General features: G+C 35.0%; 1 protein-coding gene across 2 annotated transcripts in view; it reads right to left on the bottom strand.

Moving 5' to 3' along the window:
• UNC13C (unc-13 homolog C) overlaps positions 1-21,734 on the bottom strand; it is a 155,064-nt gene that overhangs the window by 31,976 nt on the left and 101,354 nt on the right. For both annotated transcript variants that reach the window (XM_032194741.1, XM_032194742.1), the window contains exons 18-22: positions 14,985-15,070; positions 2,725-2,851; positions 1,691-1,787; positions 1,119-1,262; positions 69-146 (exon numbers count right to left, since the gene is read on the bottom strand). In XM_032194741.1, coding sequence (XP_032050632.1) covers positions 69-146; positions 1,119-1,262; positions 1,691-1,787; positions 2,725-2,851; positions 14,985-15,070 — 532 coding nt within the window. The remainder of the gene's footprint in view (positions 1-68; positions 147-1,118; positions 1,263-1,690; positions 1,788-2,724; positions 2,852-14,984; positions 15,071-21,734) is intronic.

The raw sequence follows: 21,734 nt of genomic DNA, 5'->3' as shown, positions 1-21,734 counted from the left end.
CTTTTACTTTTGGAGTATGCCATTGTATAAGGAATCTAGGCAGAAACAGAACACAGATTTTTACTCACCACATTTTCTTTATCACAATATGAGCTGAAGCAATTTGAAATAATTGCAGCATATTGAAGCAGCACCTTGTTGATAGTCTAGGAGAGGAGAAGAAAGTTTTAAATGGTATCATCATGCAAAACAAAAAGTGAACACAAAGAGGTTTGTAGAAGCTACAGATTTTACAGGTGCTTACATATTTTGTATATTTTATTTAATTTCAGATTTAATTTAAACAATCCTGTGAACACATTTTCAAATTCTTGCATGGCAGATGGTATTTTGTTCTTAATCGAATGTAATCCTCAATACTAGAGGGACTATTGTTGTCATACTGATTTTGAGAAGCACTGAAGGCTCTAGTCCTTTGCAGCGTGCTACATACGTAATGGAAGAGTAGCAAACTCAAAAAATCCTCTAGGGTGACAATGCATAGATTAAAAATATAATGGAAAAATAAGACCAAGGGAGCACTTTTCAAAGCTTAGCAATATGAGCTTAGTTTGCAATAACCGTGTAAATAAGAACTTTGCAAATGGAAAAATATTGCAATGAAAACACAGGAATAAAAGTAAATGCAAGCTATTTTAAAGAAATCACAGCTATATTGGAAATACGAAGCTTGTGAGGAAGTGTTGCAATCCAAATAGAAAGCTGGCCTAAGTTAAGTTTATCAAGCAGCAGGTGAATAAGAACTACCACCTCAGGGCACCAACCAACAATGCTTTATTGCCATACCTTGAATTTTACCTTCCCTTGCACTGACTAATTAGTAACATTTCTCTGAGCTGCTCTATTATTTGGATAGTAATCAGTGCTTAGCAAAAATAATAATTGACTATACAAGCAATACATACATATGAAATCTCAGGATATAATTTCATAAACTGGTAAACGATTTTGTGAAAGTAGGTGAAAGTAGTGTTTAAGAACAAACCAGGCAGTATGTATTTCTAGTCACAGCTAGAAGGGATTGCTTCTGAATAACACCGGAATTAGCTTTTAAGTACAATGTCAACACAATGGCACTCTCTCTTAAACTTATGTGAGATGCACTGATTTTAACCTACCTTTGCAAATCTTCTCATTAAATGAGACAGTGCTTCTGGATTAGGACACTCCAGTTTCCTGATAATCTCAAAACTTTGATTGAGCTGCGTGAAGACATCAACCACAGAACAAGAAAAAAGGGCATGATCTGATGTTTGCTGAAACTAGAGAAAGAAGACATTCAAGTGAGTTAATACTTGTTTGAAATGTATAACTGTTTTTGAAATTCCTCCTAGAATCAGAATAAGTAACAAATAAATAAAATCTTACTGGTAATACTGAGAACTGTGATTTTTTACCTTTATGTTACTTTCAGTCCCCTTAGAAGTAAAATCAAAATTCTCTTTCATGACATCAGTATCACATAAGTGTTAGTAAAGCTATAGACTGAAATCTGTGAGGAATTTAGGCAGATGGAATTGGAGCAGGAGTTTGTTCATAGGGTTATCTTTTAAGTATTGTTACTGACAGTTTATTTTAGGAGGCCTAGTGAGCATACTGCAGGATCAAGCGTACTTCTGGTTTTGCAGTACTAAATAATTGTGTTGCCTTAGTACATTCTTTTTCTTTGCTTTAGAAAATAAGGACTCACCCCATCTTTTTTGTCTCTTTCTAGTGCTCCATGAAGAAACTCCATTGAGACATCCTCATTTTCATCCAGCCACTGAATGACAAATGGTTCAAACCACCTGAATATTAAAAACAATCTTGTAAAGTACATTCCATAAAGATCCTGAGAGAAGAGGTGCCACCCCACCCAGCAGTTTGGCACTTTATGCCTCCATATTTGTTCTAGTTGCCAAAAAGTCTTTTAATCCTAGAAAAAAAAAAGTCACCAAAGGTACTGTTGCTACCAAAATGTCTTTCAGGCTTCATCTCCACACTATTCTAAATGGTCTACCCCAATGATGTAGAATTTGCAGTTGCCATCAGACAAATGCACCCATGTTTTGCAGGGGATCATATTCATATTAATTTTAAAATGTCTCTTTTTTCATTATTGCGTCTTTTTAAACTTTTAAAATTGTTGTTATTCGCATGTGAAATAATGTGGAGAAAGGTTTTTTTTAATAAAATGTCAGCTGTTCAATTCTTATTCAATTTACTTAGATTTTTTTTGAAGCGGTGAAAGCTGCCCAATCCTTTTGGCAAACCAGAAAACTTGCTGAAGATTAAAGACTGTAAATAAATATTGCTCATACAAAAGTGGACAGTTGAATATGTTAATTTCAGAAGGAAAGGTGAAAATGAAAACAGCAGATAAATATTAATCAATTGCAGTGACAATAATCTCAGTAATGTACCCCATTAGTTTTGTATCTTGATCCAGATTTGTGTATGAAATGAATGCACGGGTCAAGAACTAATATTACTGCTGTTCCCACATTTCCTTCCTTACTCAGGAAGTAAGTAGTTCATTTCCTTACTCAGGAAACTTAACGATTAACAGTTTTACAAATTAATTTTATAGAATGAAGAATTAAAAAGGATGAAGTGAAAAAAGTATATTTAAAATTATTAGTGCTACACCTTTTGATATCTTGCACAAACTTGAGCATAAATTTTTGAAGAAAATAAATTGCACCAAGCCCAAACTCATGGGATACTTCCCTACACACTACTTACAGAGAGTATTCAGGCACTGCATCCTTGAAAGCATGGAGCTCTCGCACATACTCATTATAAAACCATTTCACTTTGAAGTGCAAATTCATGTAATCCGTGCTCTTACATAACCGCTGCTTTTCATGTTCTGCAATAGAAGGAGTTGAAATAAAAGTATTTAATAACATTTTGACAGTAAATAACATTCTTGTGTCTCAATGCACTATTGATACAATAACAATACTGTACTTGCATTTTAAAGCCCAACTGGTTTGATTTTTTTTTTTTTTTTTTTTTTTTTTTTTTTTGAGGTAGTAGCAACTGTGGAGTTTCTGAGTACCCTTAAGAAAAAACAAACATACAAAACCAAACCAAACCAAACCAAAAACTGACCAAACTACAATTTAGGATTTTCAGCTCTCTTTGCTGCAGTGAGAAAACCTCACAAGTTTACTGACTCTGTTGTTTAGATTCTTCTTTGGTTGTTACAAATTCCATAAAAAGCTGTTTTAGGTTTCAAGTTAGAAAAGAAGACCGTAGCTGTATAGTAACGAAATGCAGTAACAGCTGTACGTGCCAGTCCTATCTGCAAATCCTGCATTTGCAAATGGGCTGCATTTATCACATTCAGTTAAGAATGAGAAAGAGGAGAGAACTTTGCATGTGATTTATAGATGGCATAAGTAGAAAAACTGCCTTAATAAAATGGATTTGAAGATTATCATATGGGCTTCTCCACCTTTTCAATGGCTTCCTATTTTTAACATAATGGATATGAAGATAATTGCAGGAGTAATGAAGCCACCTGCTACTTTAGAGCAATTGTATCTGGAACTTTTTATTCACTAACTTCCTGTTTCATAAGAAACCTGAGAGAAGAAGACCAGGTCAAGGAAGGACTCACACCTTGAAGCTCGTCTAAATTCTCTCCCCTAACCACTTCCACTTCCTGTATTTTTAAAGGCTATTTTTGTAACAAATATCTATATTTCTTCCAGGATTATGACCCTTATTTTAGCCTTTCCACTGTGCTCCACATTCTTTTCTATCCATCCACTTCATACCTTGAACATCAATTCCATTCTTTCATTTTGTTAGCTAGCAGGCACTTTATCCTTGCTCAAGTCTTTCATTTCCTTTTCCCACAGCAGGAAACTGTGGATTCACAAATCTTGAGCAGAGTAATCTTTCCTTTACTTACTGCACACGGCTGCCTAAAATCTCCACAGATGGCATGTGTTTGAAGTGTCTTGTCACTTTCACATTCTTCCTTAAACCATAAATCTCTTATTTCTGCTCACTTAAAAAGTGAATTAGTACAGATGAACACGAGGAATAACATTATTTTGTAAATATTATGCATAAACATTTCACCTCTTTCAAATCATCTTTCTGTGAAACATTCTCCGTTTTTCAGATCTGACCAGGTACATTAACAGGAACTTTTTATTTTTTTTTTATTATGTTACACCAATACTCCATTAATATCACAGTACTGTAACACCCTCTCTCTGCCCCCCTCCAAAGGGAAAAAAAAAAAAGTTTTAGAAGCATGTTATGCACTGAATTACTAAGGTTTTGTGTGAATCATTTTATGAAATACTCCCAGGGGCTCTTACTGCCTTTTTAACATTGTGTGTGTGAATCATTTTATGAAATACTCCCAGGGGCTCTTACTGCCTTTTTAACGTTGTGTTAGCATTTGCACCTTTATTACCTTTTCATTACTCTAAAGAAAAAACAGTAAATCAGCTTCTGTCTAAACATTGCATTTGAGAGTATTACAAATTCTCCCTAGCATGATTATTGTTTTCTAGCTTTAAACAGAACCACAGAGAAAGATTTATGCCTGCTCTCATGGTTCTTACTTTCTACACACTTGAAGAATCTTATTTTTCTGTTCTGGTAGGAATTTTTCCACAAACTGTTAGTGTAGATAGCTAGATTACCAAACATTTGCTCAATAACAGGTAGTTCTTATATGTGAGACCAGTCTTTGAGAACGACTATCTTATCAAATTATTTATACATCTATTTTTTAAATTAAGAAAAATCTCTTATTGCATTCCCAATAAAGTGGAAATTCTGAAACGAATAGTATTTTTTCGTTTGAGTTTTACATGAATGAGTTATTAGTTTACACAATGCAACTTAAGAACGCTGTAGTATCACAAACCATGCAAATGTTTATTTCATTTCTAGTAATCAGATGCTACGAGTGATGGGCAAATTTGTCCAGGAGGGTATAACTTTCTTTTGGAAGTTTAGATCTAACTTATATTAGAAATGGGTACAAAAGTAATTCATGATAAACTGAGTGATTTTTTTCTTCCTTCTCTAGGCTATTATACTGTGGAAAGAATATTTCAACAATCTCATATTACATGTGGCTACATATAGGTGAAAAATACATACTAAAATCTTAATATAAACATATGAGAATATCAGAAAATAGTTTGCATGGTCTACAAAGTCATTTGGTATCTATGCATATTATTTCTTCAGCATACAGAAACAAAAGAACAGGTAAGACAGGTGCACATAAGAGTCAGCCCATGATAATTTTAACTGGATCATATTGGATGAGTTCATCCATAATAACCATGAATGTAGGTTAGAAAGCATAGGAACATCACTGTAGCCATTCTGAATTTAGATTAGGACCCATGGATGTTTCCACAGTTTCTAAAAAAACTCACACAAGTTAATACAAATATGAAACAACACAGGCCGTACATTTTCAGTTTGGAGATCTAGTGCTATAGATTTAATCTCTGTACTATTGAAGTGAACTGAAAGACTATAACTGAATGTAACGTAATGGATCAGGCCACGAATAAAGAAGAAAGCAAACTTAAATTTCATAACTGGTTTAGAAGTTAACATTACATTCTACTAGACATTTCATCTCAGTGTTTTTATACTTTGCTAAAGGCAATGGAAGTCACTGGTTATTAACTGAAATAGAGAGCAGGACACAACTCTAATTATGGGTAATTTACATTTGTTTTGATAATGTGAAATACTACCGACCTTTCTGAAAAGGCTCTTAGTTTCAGGGTAAATATAATAAACTGAAAACTAAGACTGAAAAACTTGTTCTGTCATTACCTCCTTTTTTTTTTTTTTTTAATTGCAATTCCTACAACTGATTTGCAACTGATAAATAATAGTAAAATACTATACTAAAATACTAACATAATAACAAAAAAAACCCTCTTTTAATTCTCATTTAAAAAATATGTCTTTTCATAAGAGACTTCTACATACTCAATTTTATCTCTGCATTTGCTCCGAAATTTTCATCAAAATATTCTTGAACACTTCACAGACATAATGGATTCCACCTTGAACATCTTTATGCAATGCACATATGCACAAATTAAGCTGTGTTATTAGTAATGTACAAATGTGGAACTATGAAATTTACTAAGGGGATGTATATAAATTATGAAAGGCAACATGGATGTGCACATATTTCTTAACCACAGAATCATATTTCCTCAGTGAACAGAAACTGAGAAATGAAGGCAGGATTAATTGTAAACCGTGAGGAAAAAATGGATTTACTTTTTTTTTTTTTTTGTCTTGCCTGTAGTCCTGTAGTGGAAGTGAGCTAATCAATCCTTGACTTAATGAAGACTGCTTTAAAAGCTGAATTGACATCGCATTTATATTCAAGTAGGAGTTCTCAGAATGAGTCCATTTGCTCAAAGCCCTCTGCGTTGCTCCATTTTCTCTCTACTATGTTACACTAAACATTACGATACCCTAAAGATTTCAAATTAATTTTGACAAGTAAACTTTGATTTTAATTGAATATTATTGAGTTGTTTTTTACTCTTTATTGAAAAATTATCTTATTAGTCTCATCAATTTATTAATTCCTCAGCATCAAATACTTCCCAAATAGTTCTGAAAGAAGTGGATGGTTATGTTATCAACAGGACAATTCAAAGATGGAAAACAAACTGATTAAGCATAAACTCGCTCTGTCCTGCTTGCAACTAAGACAAAGAAAAATGCCATTACTGAAAATAATAAGATCAACCTCAATATAGATTCTGCCCTTCAATATCACATCAGTTAAATTTAATAAACAGATCAATTATATTCAAAGAACAAACAGAAAAAATCTGCCCTTGGGAATACGTGTCTACTATGATTGTGAAAGCAAATAACCACTTGCATCCAAGGACTGAACTAATCTGTGCTTTCTTACTGTTAGTGGAATTCTTCCTTTGTACATAAATTTATCATGGAAAGCCTAAAGAAATACAAGCTATGAATGGATCAGAAGAAATTGTCTATTCTATCTAATAGGAGATCTATGACAATAATTAAAACCCTGATTCTGAAGAATATGAAGAAGAATATAGTGGAAGTTTCAAATGCTTAATACTGGAAATATTTGGACTAGATTTTCTGCTTTTTGGCTTGACAGAAGATTGCAAATTGAGCATAACACCCTACCAAATAGGCATGGTAGCATTTTATAAACAATTAGTAGAACAAATTGCAGAACAGGAAGAATCAGACAGCAAGATAAATGCAAGGCTTTAGTAATTACCTGTGTTTTATCTGGATCAGCCTGTATAGCAGAAGAAGAGGCAAAAGCACAGAGACTTTCTCTAATTGTTACCCCAGAAACTGCACTTAAAGCTGTTAGTTTAAGTTTTTGTAAAAAGATAATGTGGAAACAAGCAGTTTTAATGGATTTATCCCATTCTCCTGAGGAGTACTGGGATAGATATCAAATGTTTAGTTTAGATCTAATGCACTTGCCCATAGGGGGAAATTTAACAGTGCATCTAGTAAAAAACAAAACAAAACAAAACAAACCCACTAGTTAATCTCCATACATGGATAAGTCCTGAAAGTAAAAAATGGAGTCTTCAACATAATAGAACTGGGGCTGGGAGAATAACAGTTATTTTGCAGACATATGGTCTGATTTTTATGTGGTCCTGTGTGGAGCCAGGATTTGGATTCAATGATCCTTGTGGGTCTCTTCCAACTCAGAATGTTCTATGATTCTGTGAGGAAAGCTTGTATGAAGTGGCTTAATTTGAAGTTTAGGATTAAACAAGATTAAAAATATCATGAAGGTTGCTTGTTATATTCAAGTTTCTTTTTCTCTAAGGTTTTATTCCAGTTGATAAAGAAAAATAAGAAAGATGACATTGGTCAATGCTTCTAGAAAGGAAGAAGTACAAAATGCAAGTTGTTTTACAAGGTGATTAATTCACAGAATTCATGAAAAGATGCAACTGGATCCGCACTTTGTGAGCATTATGCAGCTCCACTCTGACAGAAGAAGGAGGAAAAAGCTCTCAAGAAAAAGGAAAGGGAAATTCAAGCCCTAGCTGCTGTACTAAATCACCGTATTAGGGGAATGTCCTGGAGGAATGAGAAGGATGAGCCTTTTCGCCAACAGATGCTGAAGTGCACAAAAAAAACATAGGTCCCCCCTCAAGTGACTTTTTGGGGGGGCAAAATCACAATTTTTTCTTGATTACCTCTGCCCCCCAGCAATAAAATTACTCTGGAAAAAAAAGGTGTAAGTCTAGTTTTTGTAAAAATATGAGTTGCAGTGAAATTGCATCATCTTACAGGTGTAGAACAATAATCAATCACAAGAAGAAATACGAGGCATAATAGTGTTCCAGGCTAATAAAATATAGAGGAAATCTTGACTGCCCTTTTGTATAAGATGGAGATTTCTTCCTACTCCTAGAGATGACATCACAGAGTAGTTTAGGTTGGAAGGGACCTCTGCAGGGCATCTGGTCCATATCCCTGCTGAAGCAGGGACACCTAGAGTAGGTTTCTCAGGACCATGTCCAGCAGCCTTTTGAAAATTTCCAAGGAGGGAGACTCCACAGTCCCTCTGGGCAACCCGTGCTCGTGCTCCATCACCCACACAGTAAGAGTTTCCTGATGTTCAGATGAATCCTCCCATATTCCAGTTTGTACCCATTCCCTCTTGTCCTGGCATTGGGCATGGCTGAAGATAGCCTGGCTCTCTCATCTTTGCACCCTCCTTTCAGGTATTTATGCACGTTGATAAGATTACTCCCTGAGCCTTCTCTTCTCCAGGCTGAACAGTCCCAGCTCTCTCAGCATCTCATCATAGGAGAGGTGCTCCGGTCCCTTGATCATTTTGGTAGCCCTCCAATGAACTCTCTCCAGTATGTCTAGGTCTTTATATACAGCCCTTTCAGCTGAACAGAACACATCTCCCTTATTTGCATACTCAACTTACTAGTTTACAGAAAAGACAGGGACATGTGATGTATTATTTTACCCATAATTAATTACCCATAGTTATTAATCACTGTAGGTTTCATTTAAATTATCATATACTGTTTAATTGTCAATGTACTGTGGTAGCACTAGAAAATGGTGACTAGCAAAATTGTCTTGCTCAGAAGTAGGCAGCCTTCAGGAAAAGTTGTTACATAAATGATTTACAATCAGTGACTGCCTGGGTAAGAGCTAATAACAATGTTCACAGTAAGATTAATTTTCAGTGGATAAAAGAAGATTAAATGAGGCCAGAGCTTTCATTATCAAATATATGGGGCAATATACACTGCTATTACTGAGTGTCAACTTTAAGACTAAATAATGACGTCAGACATCCACTGCATTTTCTCCAGCAACATCTGGCACAATGAATACATCTAAAATGAGAAATAAAGAGTGACCGAAAAGCATTTCTAACTCTCTTCTTCTTCCAGTCATATCATATTCAATTTTACCATCTGTCAATGGAAAGTTTATTATTAAACCCAGTTATAACCAGCTTGTCCTTTTCCCTTTCTTCCTCTATTCCCCATGAGGCTACATTTGACTCTTCTCTCAGGTCTCTGGAGAAACCAGGATAAATCCCATTTGTTAAAGTGTGTGAATACAGAATGGGACTCACTAAAATCAAAAAGTTTCATAGTTTGATACCCTCATGAAATCCTGCATTCTGATGGATGCTGCCTTGCTTTCTCTTCCATAACCTGTGCCTCCCCACCCTCCCCACCCCAAATCTGCTCTGTAGTCTTCCTCTAAGCCAAGGCTGCATTCTACCTTAAGAGAAACTTTGTAAATTGTTAAGTTGGAGTGAAAATGGACTTGAAATCTGTCACCAAATGGTGTGACCGTTTTGGACAACAAAAAACTACAAAAACAAATCTATATTAAGTGCCTAAAATGGTATAATGACTTTCATACTCTTTTATTTTTATATGGCGTGACACTTCAGAATACTCCTTCTGCAGGACTGAGGCTGTCTCTCACTGTATCTATACAACAGCTAATTCATTTCTGGCCTGATCCTGATACTGACTTCTGGCCATTACCAGAATTAGATTATCATAATAACAACAATTATAATGTACTATTTCTAAAAAACTGGATAACTTTGGACATTTGATCTGACCTATTCAAAAATCAGAGAAAAAGTATGAAAAACACACTTCTGAGGACACAGAATAAAAAAGATACTTCTAAAATTGTATGTCTAATTTCCTCTCATTACTCTCTCATCACTTTTTAACCTTTGCATCTTCATGCCTGGAAAGGAAAAGATTTCTTACCATATGAAATCAGTAACAAATTATTTGCACTGCTGTTAGAATTCTCGCTGTTCACATTGGCTTGTACTATAAATACAGAATACTTTATAGACCAAACAGTACAGAAATGTAAACATCCTATGAACTCAGGTATGCTTGTATAAACTGAATGCTAAAAAACAATGTATAATCAATTTTGCATATTACCTTATGAATAACCTGCAGAGAGAAAAGAAAGGGCCAAACCTACCTTAAAGGAGTCTATAGCAAGGTGGGAATCAGTCTCTTCTCCCAAGCACCAAGTGATAAGACAAGAGGAGATGGCCTTAAGTTGCGCCAGGGGAGGCTTAGCTTGGATATTAGGAAAAAATTCTTCACTGAAAGGGTTGTGAAGCATTGGAACAGTCTGCCCAGGGAAGTAGTTGAGTCTTTGTCCCTGGAGGTCTTCAAAATACATGTAGATGTAGAGCTCAGTGACATGGTTTAATGGTGGACTTGGCAGCGCTAGGTTAAAGGTTGGACTAGATCATCTTAGAGGTCTTTTCCAACCTAAATGATTCTATGATTCTAAGTCAGTTCTCAAAGAGAAATGTGTGATACCTTTTCCATGCAGAATCTATACAAGAAAATAATCCTAAACTCCTTAGATCAGAAAGAAAATTAAAACTAGCGTGGAATCAATCTGTTAAAGTTTTCACAGAACTTCTAATATTATCCAAAGGCAAAACATAGTAATTATTTCTGAAACAAAAGAAAATCTAGAATGAAATGAATAATTCAGTACCAGATTTTAGTGCAGTCTATTGTTTGCAAGGCATGTCAACCTGGAACATTGTAGCCCTGATCTCAGCAGCTGTGGAGACCGGATCTCTGCTTTGGGATGCCCCTTTTTCTCCTCACCCATTGAGTGAGCTCTTTGCCCTGACAGCAACCATCTACCCCGTCACATGCAAGCACGCTACGATAGTATTCATACAGATGTGCAGCCACTGTGATTGAGCAAAAGGCCACTGCTGTGGAAACTGCTGTTCCCTCTGTCTTCTACATCTCACAGTAGCAGTCTCCTAGCATCCTGCCATGCCCATCACAGAGGGCTGGACTGTTCCTGGGGAAGAATCAAGGGGGAAGACAAGATGGAGGGGTGTAATGACTGCTGCTGCTTGATTCCTAGCACCTATTGGCTCCTATTACAAAAGGGTCAGACAATACTACTGAAGAGCAGCAGTTCTTCACAGCAGTAGCTGCAGCTCCCTACATCTCCTGATGTAGATGATGAGGCATTCAGCTGGTCAGAGGACATAGCCTGGACAGCCATTCTCACTGCTCCCAGGAAAAAGGGAAAATAAGAGTGTAAACTAGTTGTTCCAGTATTCATTTTCTGTTTGAGGATGAAGTTATGATGTATTCATTCCCTGAATTTATGTTGATGTGAGCAGTGGGTAGGAATTAATAAAGTGGGAGAAAAAACAACAACAACAAACAACAACAACAACAACAAAAAAACCCACACAAGAAACAGAAGCAGAATCTTGAATAAACTATTTTTTTTTAAAATCACATCAGTGATACTTTTTCAAATGATGGACTTTTTCACTGTCTCTTGGTTGGATGCAGAAAGGAATCAATTTTATAACACCAAAATGATGCTTGAGAAGATTAATATTAAATTGGATCAGGTAGAGGTTGTGATAACAGCCCTGAACTGTACATATGAACAGATGGTAGTCTGCATTAATAACTTGGAAGGCTAGACTGGGCATAGCAGAATGTGATGCGTTTTAATGATGAGCTCCATTAAAAACATGAGGATCGAGTGTGACCATATTTAAGGGCTTGCTTCTCCTAATTTTGCAGAATTGAAAGAGAAAGATCTTATTGTCACTATCCTTTGCAGAATCAAACTCAGTTTGCAGAAGATTCAGGGAAAGAATTAATGATTTAAAGAACAGTAAAGCTGGAGAGAGGAGCAGAATGCTGATATATATTTTGTGACTACATTTATCAAGATTCCTGTTTAGGAATGAAACCACAGAAAGTGAAAGTATGTACATTTATCAGAATTTATAATGAATTTCAATGTCCTTTACTTATTCTTTTTCCACAGGAACTGTTTCACTGTTGATTCTGAGAGTAACCTGGGATTTTTACTGAGAAAAATGGCATTTGCTCCTCTCAGAGAGACAGTATCAACAGCAAGAGAGAGGCAAGGCCATACAGAGGGTCTCATTTGGAATAGACTTAAATAGTCAAGTGCCTCCTAATGAATCCTCTTTACATCTTTCTAAATAATCAGGTATTACATTAATATTTGTTTTCAAGTCCTTATCCAGCCCAACCTTCCAATTTTGTATGATTAATTCTGCTTTAAGAGCTTCTTGTTCTAGCTTCTGAACCAGAATACAAAACATTGCTTGATCAAGTAAATGATCAAATACACTCCACTTAGCAGTTAGAGTGGTCTTAAGAGAATTGCCTTCTTGCAGTACAGAACATTGATAAGCACAGGAGTGCTCAGGTGTGGCTGTCCGCAGAGTGTAACTATGCATCCAAAGTTATGGAAGCCTGACAATATAATAGCAGTTAGAAATTCTTATTAGTCTTTATGCTAGTTACCTGTAAGTATGATCAGAACATTCAGTTACTGTACACTCATCTGTTGATGCCTCCTGATTTACAGCTTGTCTAGATAGCAAACTGTTATCACTGATGTTTCCAGGAATATGTCCTAACCCAAAGTAATGTTTTTCAGTTGGTCTTCATATTTCTCAGCTCTGATCAGCTTTCACTGATCACTCTCAAAGAGATCAGCGATCTTCTGCCTAATGTTATCTTTCTCAGACTAGTTCTTTTGATCCTCTGACATGACTATAGAACATTGAGTTCTAATACTAGTTTGCAAATCTCTTCTTCTACCTATGCCTTAGATTTGGTTTCTTATATCTTCTTCTGTCATTATACAGATTATAATCACTACTCATGTAATTTCCTTCTTCCTTTCTTTCTATCTTTAAGTTCTTCTGTTGCGCTTAGTGTGAACATTCCAATATTAAAATAATAAAACTATCAAAGTAACACAACAGTAGATGAACAAATCAATTCTCCCATTAACAGGTGCTTTAGTAACTTGTCTTTTCTCTCTTTATCATGACAAAAATCTGCAGTATCATCAAAGTACCACATTAACACATTAGACATCGTGGAGTGAATAATACAGAAAATATTCATTGAATACAGGATTTTTTATTTTATTTTATTTTATTTTATTTTATTTTATTTTATTTTATTTTATTATCCTTTCTGCCTGTTGAGTTGCACTGTAGTTTAAATCCAACTGTGCATTTATTTTTATCCCTGGTAGACACGTTCTGCTGTTAGTTAGGCATGACTGAAGGCAACGTGAGTTTTTCTTTCCTAAAAATCACAATATCTGGCTTATTCTAATTAGCTATTTCTGCAGTAGTGCAAAGAAAAAATTGGATAGCCCTTAAAGTCCTTTATTCTTCTGAATAATTTTTTTTTTTTTAATATGAAGGATGAGACAAACTTCCTTTGTAAAAACAGTATTCTACATTATAATTCCTTTCCCATCATAATAAGGTTGACCATGAGTTTGTCAGAAAAAAGTTCATTGAATTCTTTACAATTGGTTTCTGAGATAGTCATTTTCCTTTTTTTTTTCTTTAGAGAAACTCTGTAAAGGGCCACACACAAGACCATTGGAACACATTTCATTACATAGCTTAGACAGCAAAAAATCTTCCAATCAAATTCAGGTTTGATCCATTTAGTTCATTTTAGCTATACTCTTGACATCAGATGGAAGCTAAAATCCTCTTTTGCATTTCTCCCACATTTAAATCTGAACTCTATTTAACAGATAAATAATATTTGTGAAGTTCAGATAAGGCCATATTTTCTTCTTCACAGAAATGTATTAGTTAGGGTTTGACAAATTTCTGTTCAAGGGATGGTTTTAATAATTGTCTAAAATTAGTGTGATTGTATGTGTATGGGCTGGCTTTTTTTTTTTTATTTTTTATTTTTATTTTTTTATCATTTATTAAGCCTATTCCCTTAATTCTTAATTTTCAGCATTTTTGATGTAGGTATTTTTACTTGGTTTTCTGCAGTTATCACAATTTCATGAGTGGGTCTGAAACCATTAGTAGGAGATTATCTGTAGCAGAGAAAAATATATTTTGCCCTTGGTTAACCATAGTACTACTCTATAGAACAAAAGGAAACTGCATTTGATTTTGTTGGAAATAGACGACCTGTCTTTAGAACACAAAGGAGGTTTCATTATCTGTATGTGTTTTCTCCATAACTTCATTCTGTAAATGTTTCCTATGGGCATACTAGCAATTTTCAGCTAGTAAAAAAATCTGGAATGCCTGTAATGTGCATAATTGCCTCACTAGCAAGCATAATTGTGATTTTTGGACATAGGTGTTTATGTCAAAACTAGATAATAAGAATTAACATTTTAATTTACAACTCTTTTGTTTCCTTGCTCCACAGATATCTTCATATAGTCACAATACGAGTCTCTTCCTTTACAATGTTTTTTTTTACGAAACTATGCATCATCTTAAACAAGTATATCAGAGAAGTCCTACCACCTGCTGAAATGTGATTCCAGGTGTGATTTGCAATGGAGGTCAGTATGGGTGAACTCTCTAGTGCAGTTAATAATTTTTTTATAATTACCTTCAAGAGCATATTTCATGTCCTGGGCAAACAGAGTCCACATGATTTCAGCACTGATTTTCCCCATGTTCAGCTCTTGAGGGAACCTGCAATCAATCACATTACATTAGTTCATCTGCTGCTAGAAATTATGCTTACAGCTGCACAGCAGTAAAGCAAATATTTGTACAAAGAAATTATTTTCCACAAAATAATTCCCCTATTATCCACTCACTGTATTTTCTGTTCTGCACCATCCATCCTTCAAATAAAAACTTAAACTGCCTCTAGTCTAATGTTAGAGGCCTAACAAATTAGTTGAATGTTGCACCAATTTCATCACATAACATGCTTTAAACCAAGGAACATTTATCTATCTTGCAGATAAATCCTCAACTTCAGGCAAATCAAGTAGCCTATGAAGAACCTGAAACTATTGGCTAAAATGTTTAGAACACACAGGTTTGCCTTAATTCCTTCAGCATCACACTGGAAAAGAGTAAAGTTGTTTGTGAAGCTATATTAAGCTTATTAGGCTTATACTAAGGGACCTTGGCTTAAACTAAAGACCCTGTTTAGAGAGTTTCACTTTGAAGAAAGGACAAAATAATAAAGAGTATGAAATGTAGAAAAATACATACCTCTAATAAAACTTTTAGTTTTGGTCTTATGCTTTATTTGTCTTTGAAAAAGAGTCCTTTTGAGATATTTTTTGCTGCTACTAAGTATTTGTCCACATTTCATAGATGCTAGATGTTTCTTGCTCCACGTAAACAAAAAGCTTTAATCTTTCAGTTACTATTTTCACTGCTAGCCGCTATCAAAAGCTTACATTTTAGTGAGACATTGTATTTTTACATCATATTTGAAAGGAGAGCTTTTTTTTTTTATTATTATTTTTTATTTTTTATTTTTAAGTCTGTCCTTACAACAGTTGTGGAATTGATAATAATGTGAACAGTTTCCAGGGCACAGAAGCAGTCCAAAGCAGGCAGCATGCCACACAAATATAGAACAGAAAATACTGCACAGAACCACAGAGTGATAAAGAAATTTATAATACTACAGTGGTGCAATGAGAACCATACGAATATACTTGCAATTCACCATAAGTACGTAAAATCATCAAAGATCAAATTCATGAGAAAACATACAGAGCTAGGGCTTTTGTCTTGTGTTTATTACACCACTTTCCACTAGCAGAGAATTTGATACAAAGTATTTTCACCTTTTATTTAATAAATAAAATTATTAACCAAATAAATAACCAAATTCAGAAAATATTCTGCAATAATTCATATAAAAATTTAAGAAGTTTTAAACTTCTCATTGCCAAAGAAGAAATGAGAATGATGGACAACTATATGACAATAGCAATATGATCTAAGCGATGTATTATTTTCAGCGGTAAATAGCATTACATGAATGTTGCTCAAATTCAGATCATTATATCAACCTCTACCAGACTACATAAGAATATATAATATTGAAGTGTGTGTATTTTTTAAGTCGGACATACTTGACCATGATCTTATCAACAGAGAAAAAGTGCATATGCAGTTCATTACCTGTCACTTTACAATGAAGCAATTGTTAGCATAAATCACTGGTATGCCTTCTTTTATGCAAATGGCTACTTAATTACAGAATTTGATATTAATTATTTTAAACATGAAGTTATTTTTATTCAAAAGCTCAAATGTATTAACTGTAACTGTCTTTAATTTCTTTACCTGCAGTCCAGTCTGAGTGCTTTCTGAGCACCAGACTTGAATTTTGACAATGTGTCACTGAGGAAAGATTTAAAAGTTGTTTTAATATTGAGAATGTCTTTTGTCCATGTCGTGGTTTAACCTGGCTGGCAGCTAAACACCACGCAGCCGTTCGCTCACCCTCCCCCCTCCCTCTCTGGGACGGGGGAGAGAAATGGAAAGTGAAGCCCGTGAGTTGAGATAAAGACAGTTTAATAAGACAGGAAAATAATAATAACAATAATAACAATAATGTTACAATGGTGATAATAGGAAAATAATAATAATATGTACAAACAAGTGATGCACAATGCAATTGCTCACCACCCGCTGACCGATGCCCAGCCTAACCCCGAGCAGTCCGGCCCCCTCCCCCCGGCTAGCCACCCCTATATATTGTTTAGCATGACGTCAGATGGTATGGAATACCCCTTTGGCTAGTTTGGGTCACCTGTCCTGGGTCTGTCCCCTCCCAGCTCTTACTGTACCCCCAGCCTGCCTGTTGGCAGGACAGAGCAAAAGTCTGAGGTGTCCTTGGCTTGGTATAAGCACTGCTCTGCAGCAATTAAAACATCGGGGTGTTATCAGCACTCTTCTCATCCTAAGCCAAAACACAGCATTCCACCAGCTACTAGGAAGAAAATTAATTCTGTTCTAACTGAAACCAGGACAGTCCATAAAGCAAAGCTGGCCATAATGGAAGTCTGGGTCTGATAAACATGCACTTATTTGATTAGGTCTATATATCTGTGTTTATATATTAACTTTTAAAAACACATACACACACAAACTGCAATTATCCTTTTGTTATGTTAAATGAGTTCTATACATTATCCTCAATTCACCCCACTTGACTTCAGTTAGGTACCTAAACATGATGGTAAGAGATACCAACTTCTGTGTCCTCGAGAAAGATATACTTATTGCATAATCATCAACCGGACATGCCAATGAAGTTCCATAACCTTAAATAAGGCCTATATAATTTTAGGTTAATAGTTAAAAATTGTTTCATGTCTATGTCACATTTTAAATGAATATATGTGTTTTAAATCTTGACTTTTATTCTACATTTTAAACAATCTATCCCATTGTTACATACCCCATTTATGAATTCTGTATGTGCCCACTTTAGAAGGGCACATACAAAGCTTGACACTGAAATACTGACCAAGACTGTGTATGTAAGTCCTATATAAAGTGCTAGCCTTTTTTCCTGTGGGCAATTGTGATTGGTATGGCATTGGTATGCACTGCTCCCACCACAATTTATCCTCAGAGATAGCTTTATGCATGAATAATCATATTTACTTCAATTTGGTTACTCATGTAAAAATAATTTACTATTTGCATTACAGTAGCATTTAGAAGCTTCTAAATGATTTAAGAAATTTATATTCAGGAATTTTAAAATATGTAATGAGAAAAATTCGCTGACTTCAGAACTCATATTTGAAAAAGACAAGAAATAGAATGGGGAAAAGTACAAGGTAAAAGTGACTCCCTCAAGATCCTGTGATAGGTGATTGTCAGTCGGCAACAGAACTGAGCCCTCTTCCCCATGAAGATGTGGTTCTAGTTTGCTTTAATATACATACATACGTTTAAGTATATACACATACAATTACACGAATATTGAGAGAAAATGAAAAATAAGAATAGAAAATTTCAGGTAACCTATTAGCATTCATTTGATATCTATCCCTAAGTAAATGATGCCCCAAAAGCTAACCCTTTTCTTGTTCCTAGCTTTCACTTCATCAAGGAGATGTTCTTAGTATCATCAGCCATATTTCACTGTCCTACTAAACTGATAGGTTGAATTACCAGCATTATGAAAAATGCTCATGTCAAGAATTTATGCAACAAACAGTAATGCAAACTGCCGAGGGGGACATGACTGATATTGTATTATGTCTGTTGCTCTCACAGGCATAATTGCTTCTCAGAATGTTAAGTGCATGTAATATTTTCAACATCCTCTTAATGTCCAATTTCTAACATCTACATATCCATGGGTACAGCAGCAGAAAAACACAGGCTTGACATTTGCAACCACAGTTAAAGCTGCTTGGAGGATCCTAAAAGTAACATTGCAAAAACAAAAACAGCTTCTTATGAATTCCATATTGTATTACATTCCTTCCTGACATAATGTTATAACTCTAAAATGAGTACTCGATAACCCTAGTGTGCAACTTCCAATTTGTTCTATAGATAGTTCTGGTACATCCTGACTTGAGTTCCAAATGTCAGAAACAGCAGTAGTGTTTTAATGTTATATATCTTTCAGGCTAAGAGTAATGATAGGATAAGCTATATAAATCTGTTACTAGTTATTCTGTTATTACTAATTAGGTGTTTTTTTCCCCTCCTCCCCCACCCCCGAAAGTGACCTGCATATAGTATACTCAGACACTGATTATGAAAGTCATATGTCAGAGTTTGCAGCAGTCTCTGCTGATTTAGCAAATGTGGGGCCACAATAGAAGGCAAATTCCAACACGTCCAAAACCATACATAGAATTGAAAGTAAAAATTAGTCAAAGCATTAAGATATAAAGAAAAAATGGCACCCCAAGAAGATTCTTTTAAATTAATCATATTTTTAAAATATGTCACATTTATATAATATGTCATATTTAAAATATATATTCACAGTCAAATTCTTTGCAGACCCTGGTGGTTAGATTAATGTGGAAGTTCTCTGTTTCTCTGACCAAATATGCAACAACTAGAGGTACACTCAGGGCCAATTCTCCCTTTCTTATTAAGGTTTGATATAGGAGGATCTTCACTGAAAGATGAAAGAGCTCAAGTGAGAAACCACCCTTCATTAAGGGACTGAAATTATTATTCAGTTCCAAACAAGTAAGAGAGCTCAATGATTTCTTAGCATGATTTATTGCTATGCACAAGATGCTAATGGGTGATAAAGCTGCCAGTTTGGATTCAAAAACTAATCCAAATAAAAGCAACAGGTATGCCAAGCACTCAGACAAGCTCAAGAGAAAGGGATCATGTCTCCTCCCATTGTATAAACAGCTGGATTGCATAAGCTACTCAAAAAGATATTTAGAGCTATGTTAGATAGTCTAGGGCTGATTTTTGAAAATTGAAGGCCAAGGTGCCATCTCTAAGTTGGAGTTGGAGACACACACACACACACACGCCTAAACAAATTATAAGAGGGACAGTGATAGGACTGGAAGACACTTCCTTGGTGCTGTGACTCATGCAATGACTCATCTGGTCATTCTGAGCAAGAAGTCTAGTACTTCTGCTGTGATAAAGGAACTAAGAATCTACACACAACTCTAAGTAAATAAATACTGACTCATACTATATTTAGTATAAATACTGACTCATACTATATTCTTCTTACTCTAATGAAAATAACATTTCATGTTCCTGGATTTCAGTCGGGGCAAAAAGACTGAAGTTAACTATATCTTACCTAAGTTCTATCTAAACTGTACCCCAGAAATTCAAGTACTGGAGAAAATACCAAGTCAAACTCTTTGAAGGAAAATCAAATCAATCTCTTTGAAGGAAACTGAGGAAAAGATTTAGGCACCTCATTGTATTTTGCAAAATCTTTCATCCTACTCATAGAGGGAGGAGGTATATTTGAAAGAATTTGAGAATTTGAGAGCCACATTTGTCAAGAAAGAAGTATGCATCCTAGAATTCCTTCATCAAATTGCAGGAAGGACAGTAAACAGCATTTGTATAATGACTAGTTTATACAAACACTGTTTTTCACATCATCTGCTCTAAAAGGGTAATGGTAGCCATGACATGCTCTCAAAAGTAGAGGAGTTGTAACTCTGGAAACTGTAGAGCATCACAGTTTAGAGTTAACAAAATCTGGAGCTAACATTCTAGTCCCTTGTCTTCTGAGTATCTGCCTAATAGTCATTATTAAACTCATTATGATACATTTGATTAATCCCTCATCACCATGGTAATGAAGCACAACTGTACTGGTGCATGCATGCTATGCTTTTGTGCATTGCTAAGCCTGTGATCAAAAAACTACATATACCAGAATATTTGTTTTTCTTTCCTGTATGTGAATGCAGACAAGGTTTTTGTGGTTTTGTTGCTGCTGCCGTGGAGTCAGTCTTCTCTCTGTCCTCTATGTGTAAGCGTTTAGTAAGATATGTGTATCCATCATTTATGTACTTTAATTTAGTGTTTATGGGCTCTATGAGCATTTAATTTCAAGTCGTCTCTAAACTTCCTTTCCAAAACTTCCACACTTAAAACTATCTGATGGGCATTATACAACTATCATAGTTAACTGTTGTGGTGTTGCAAATCTGTGAGAAGATAACAAGGCTTAACACACAAAAGAATCATAAGAAAATTTCCATATGTTGAAGATAAAGAGTAACAGCAGCATTTTCCTATTAGAGGGAAATGGTAATCAAACATCAAATTCTAGAGCCCCTGTGTAAATAAATAATTTTATATTACTTATATATTATTTATCTTATCACTGGTTATATAAAAAGACTTTTTTTTTTTTTTTTTTCCAAACAGTTCCAAAATTTGGTCTCCAAGCAGATTTTCAGAGAAATTTTGCATGCAAAACTCTACACATTAGGTTTTCTAGCCTTTGTAAAAGCCACACATTTTTACGTTTCTCAGGGAAGCAAGAGGATAACCAGGAGTGTGCTCTATGAGTAATTTTCTCTTGCTACAATAATTTCTGTCTCATGGGCCATAGTTTTCCCAATTTTTCTGTCATTCTTGGAACAAAAATATAAAATCTCAGTTTATCCATAACATTGCTCTCAAAATCACCTTCCTAACTTGCATGACAGTCTCTAATCCTCAACTCATAAACTCAAGCATACAATAAAAAGTGGTGAAACTTCTTAATGAGCAGTATGTTAGGTTTTCATGGCAATAACATAGCCATTCAGTTACTGATATATAATTATCTCCATACGTTTCCAAAAATACTAAATTACATATAGAAAGTATCCACTTACAAATTTCTTCCCTCTAT

This window comes from Aythya fuligula, chromosome 11 (genome assembly GCF_009819795.1).
Source record: "Aythya fuligula isolate bAytFul2 chromosome 11, bAytFul2.pri, whole genome shotgun sequence".
NCBI lineage: Eukaryota > Metazoa > Chordata > Aves > Anseriformes > Anatidae > Aythya > Aythya fuligula.
This window is presented reverse-complemented; position numbering and strand designations above follow the sequence as displayed.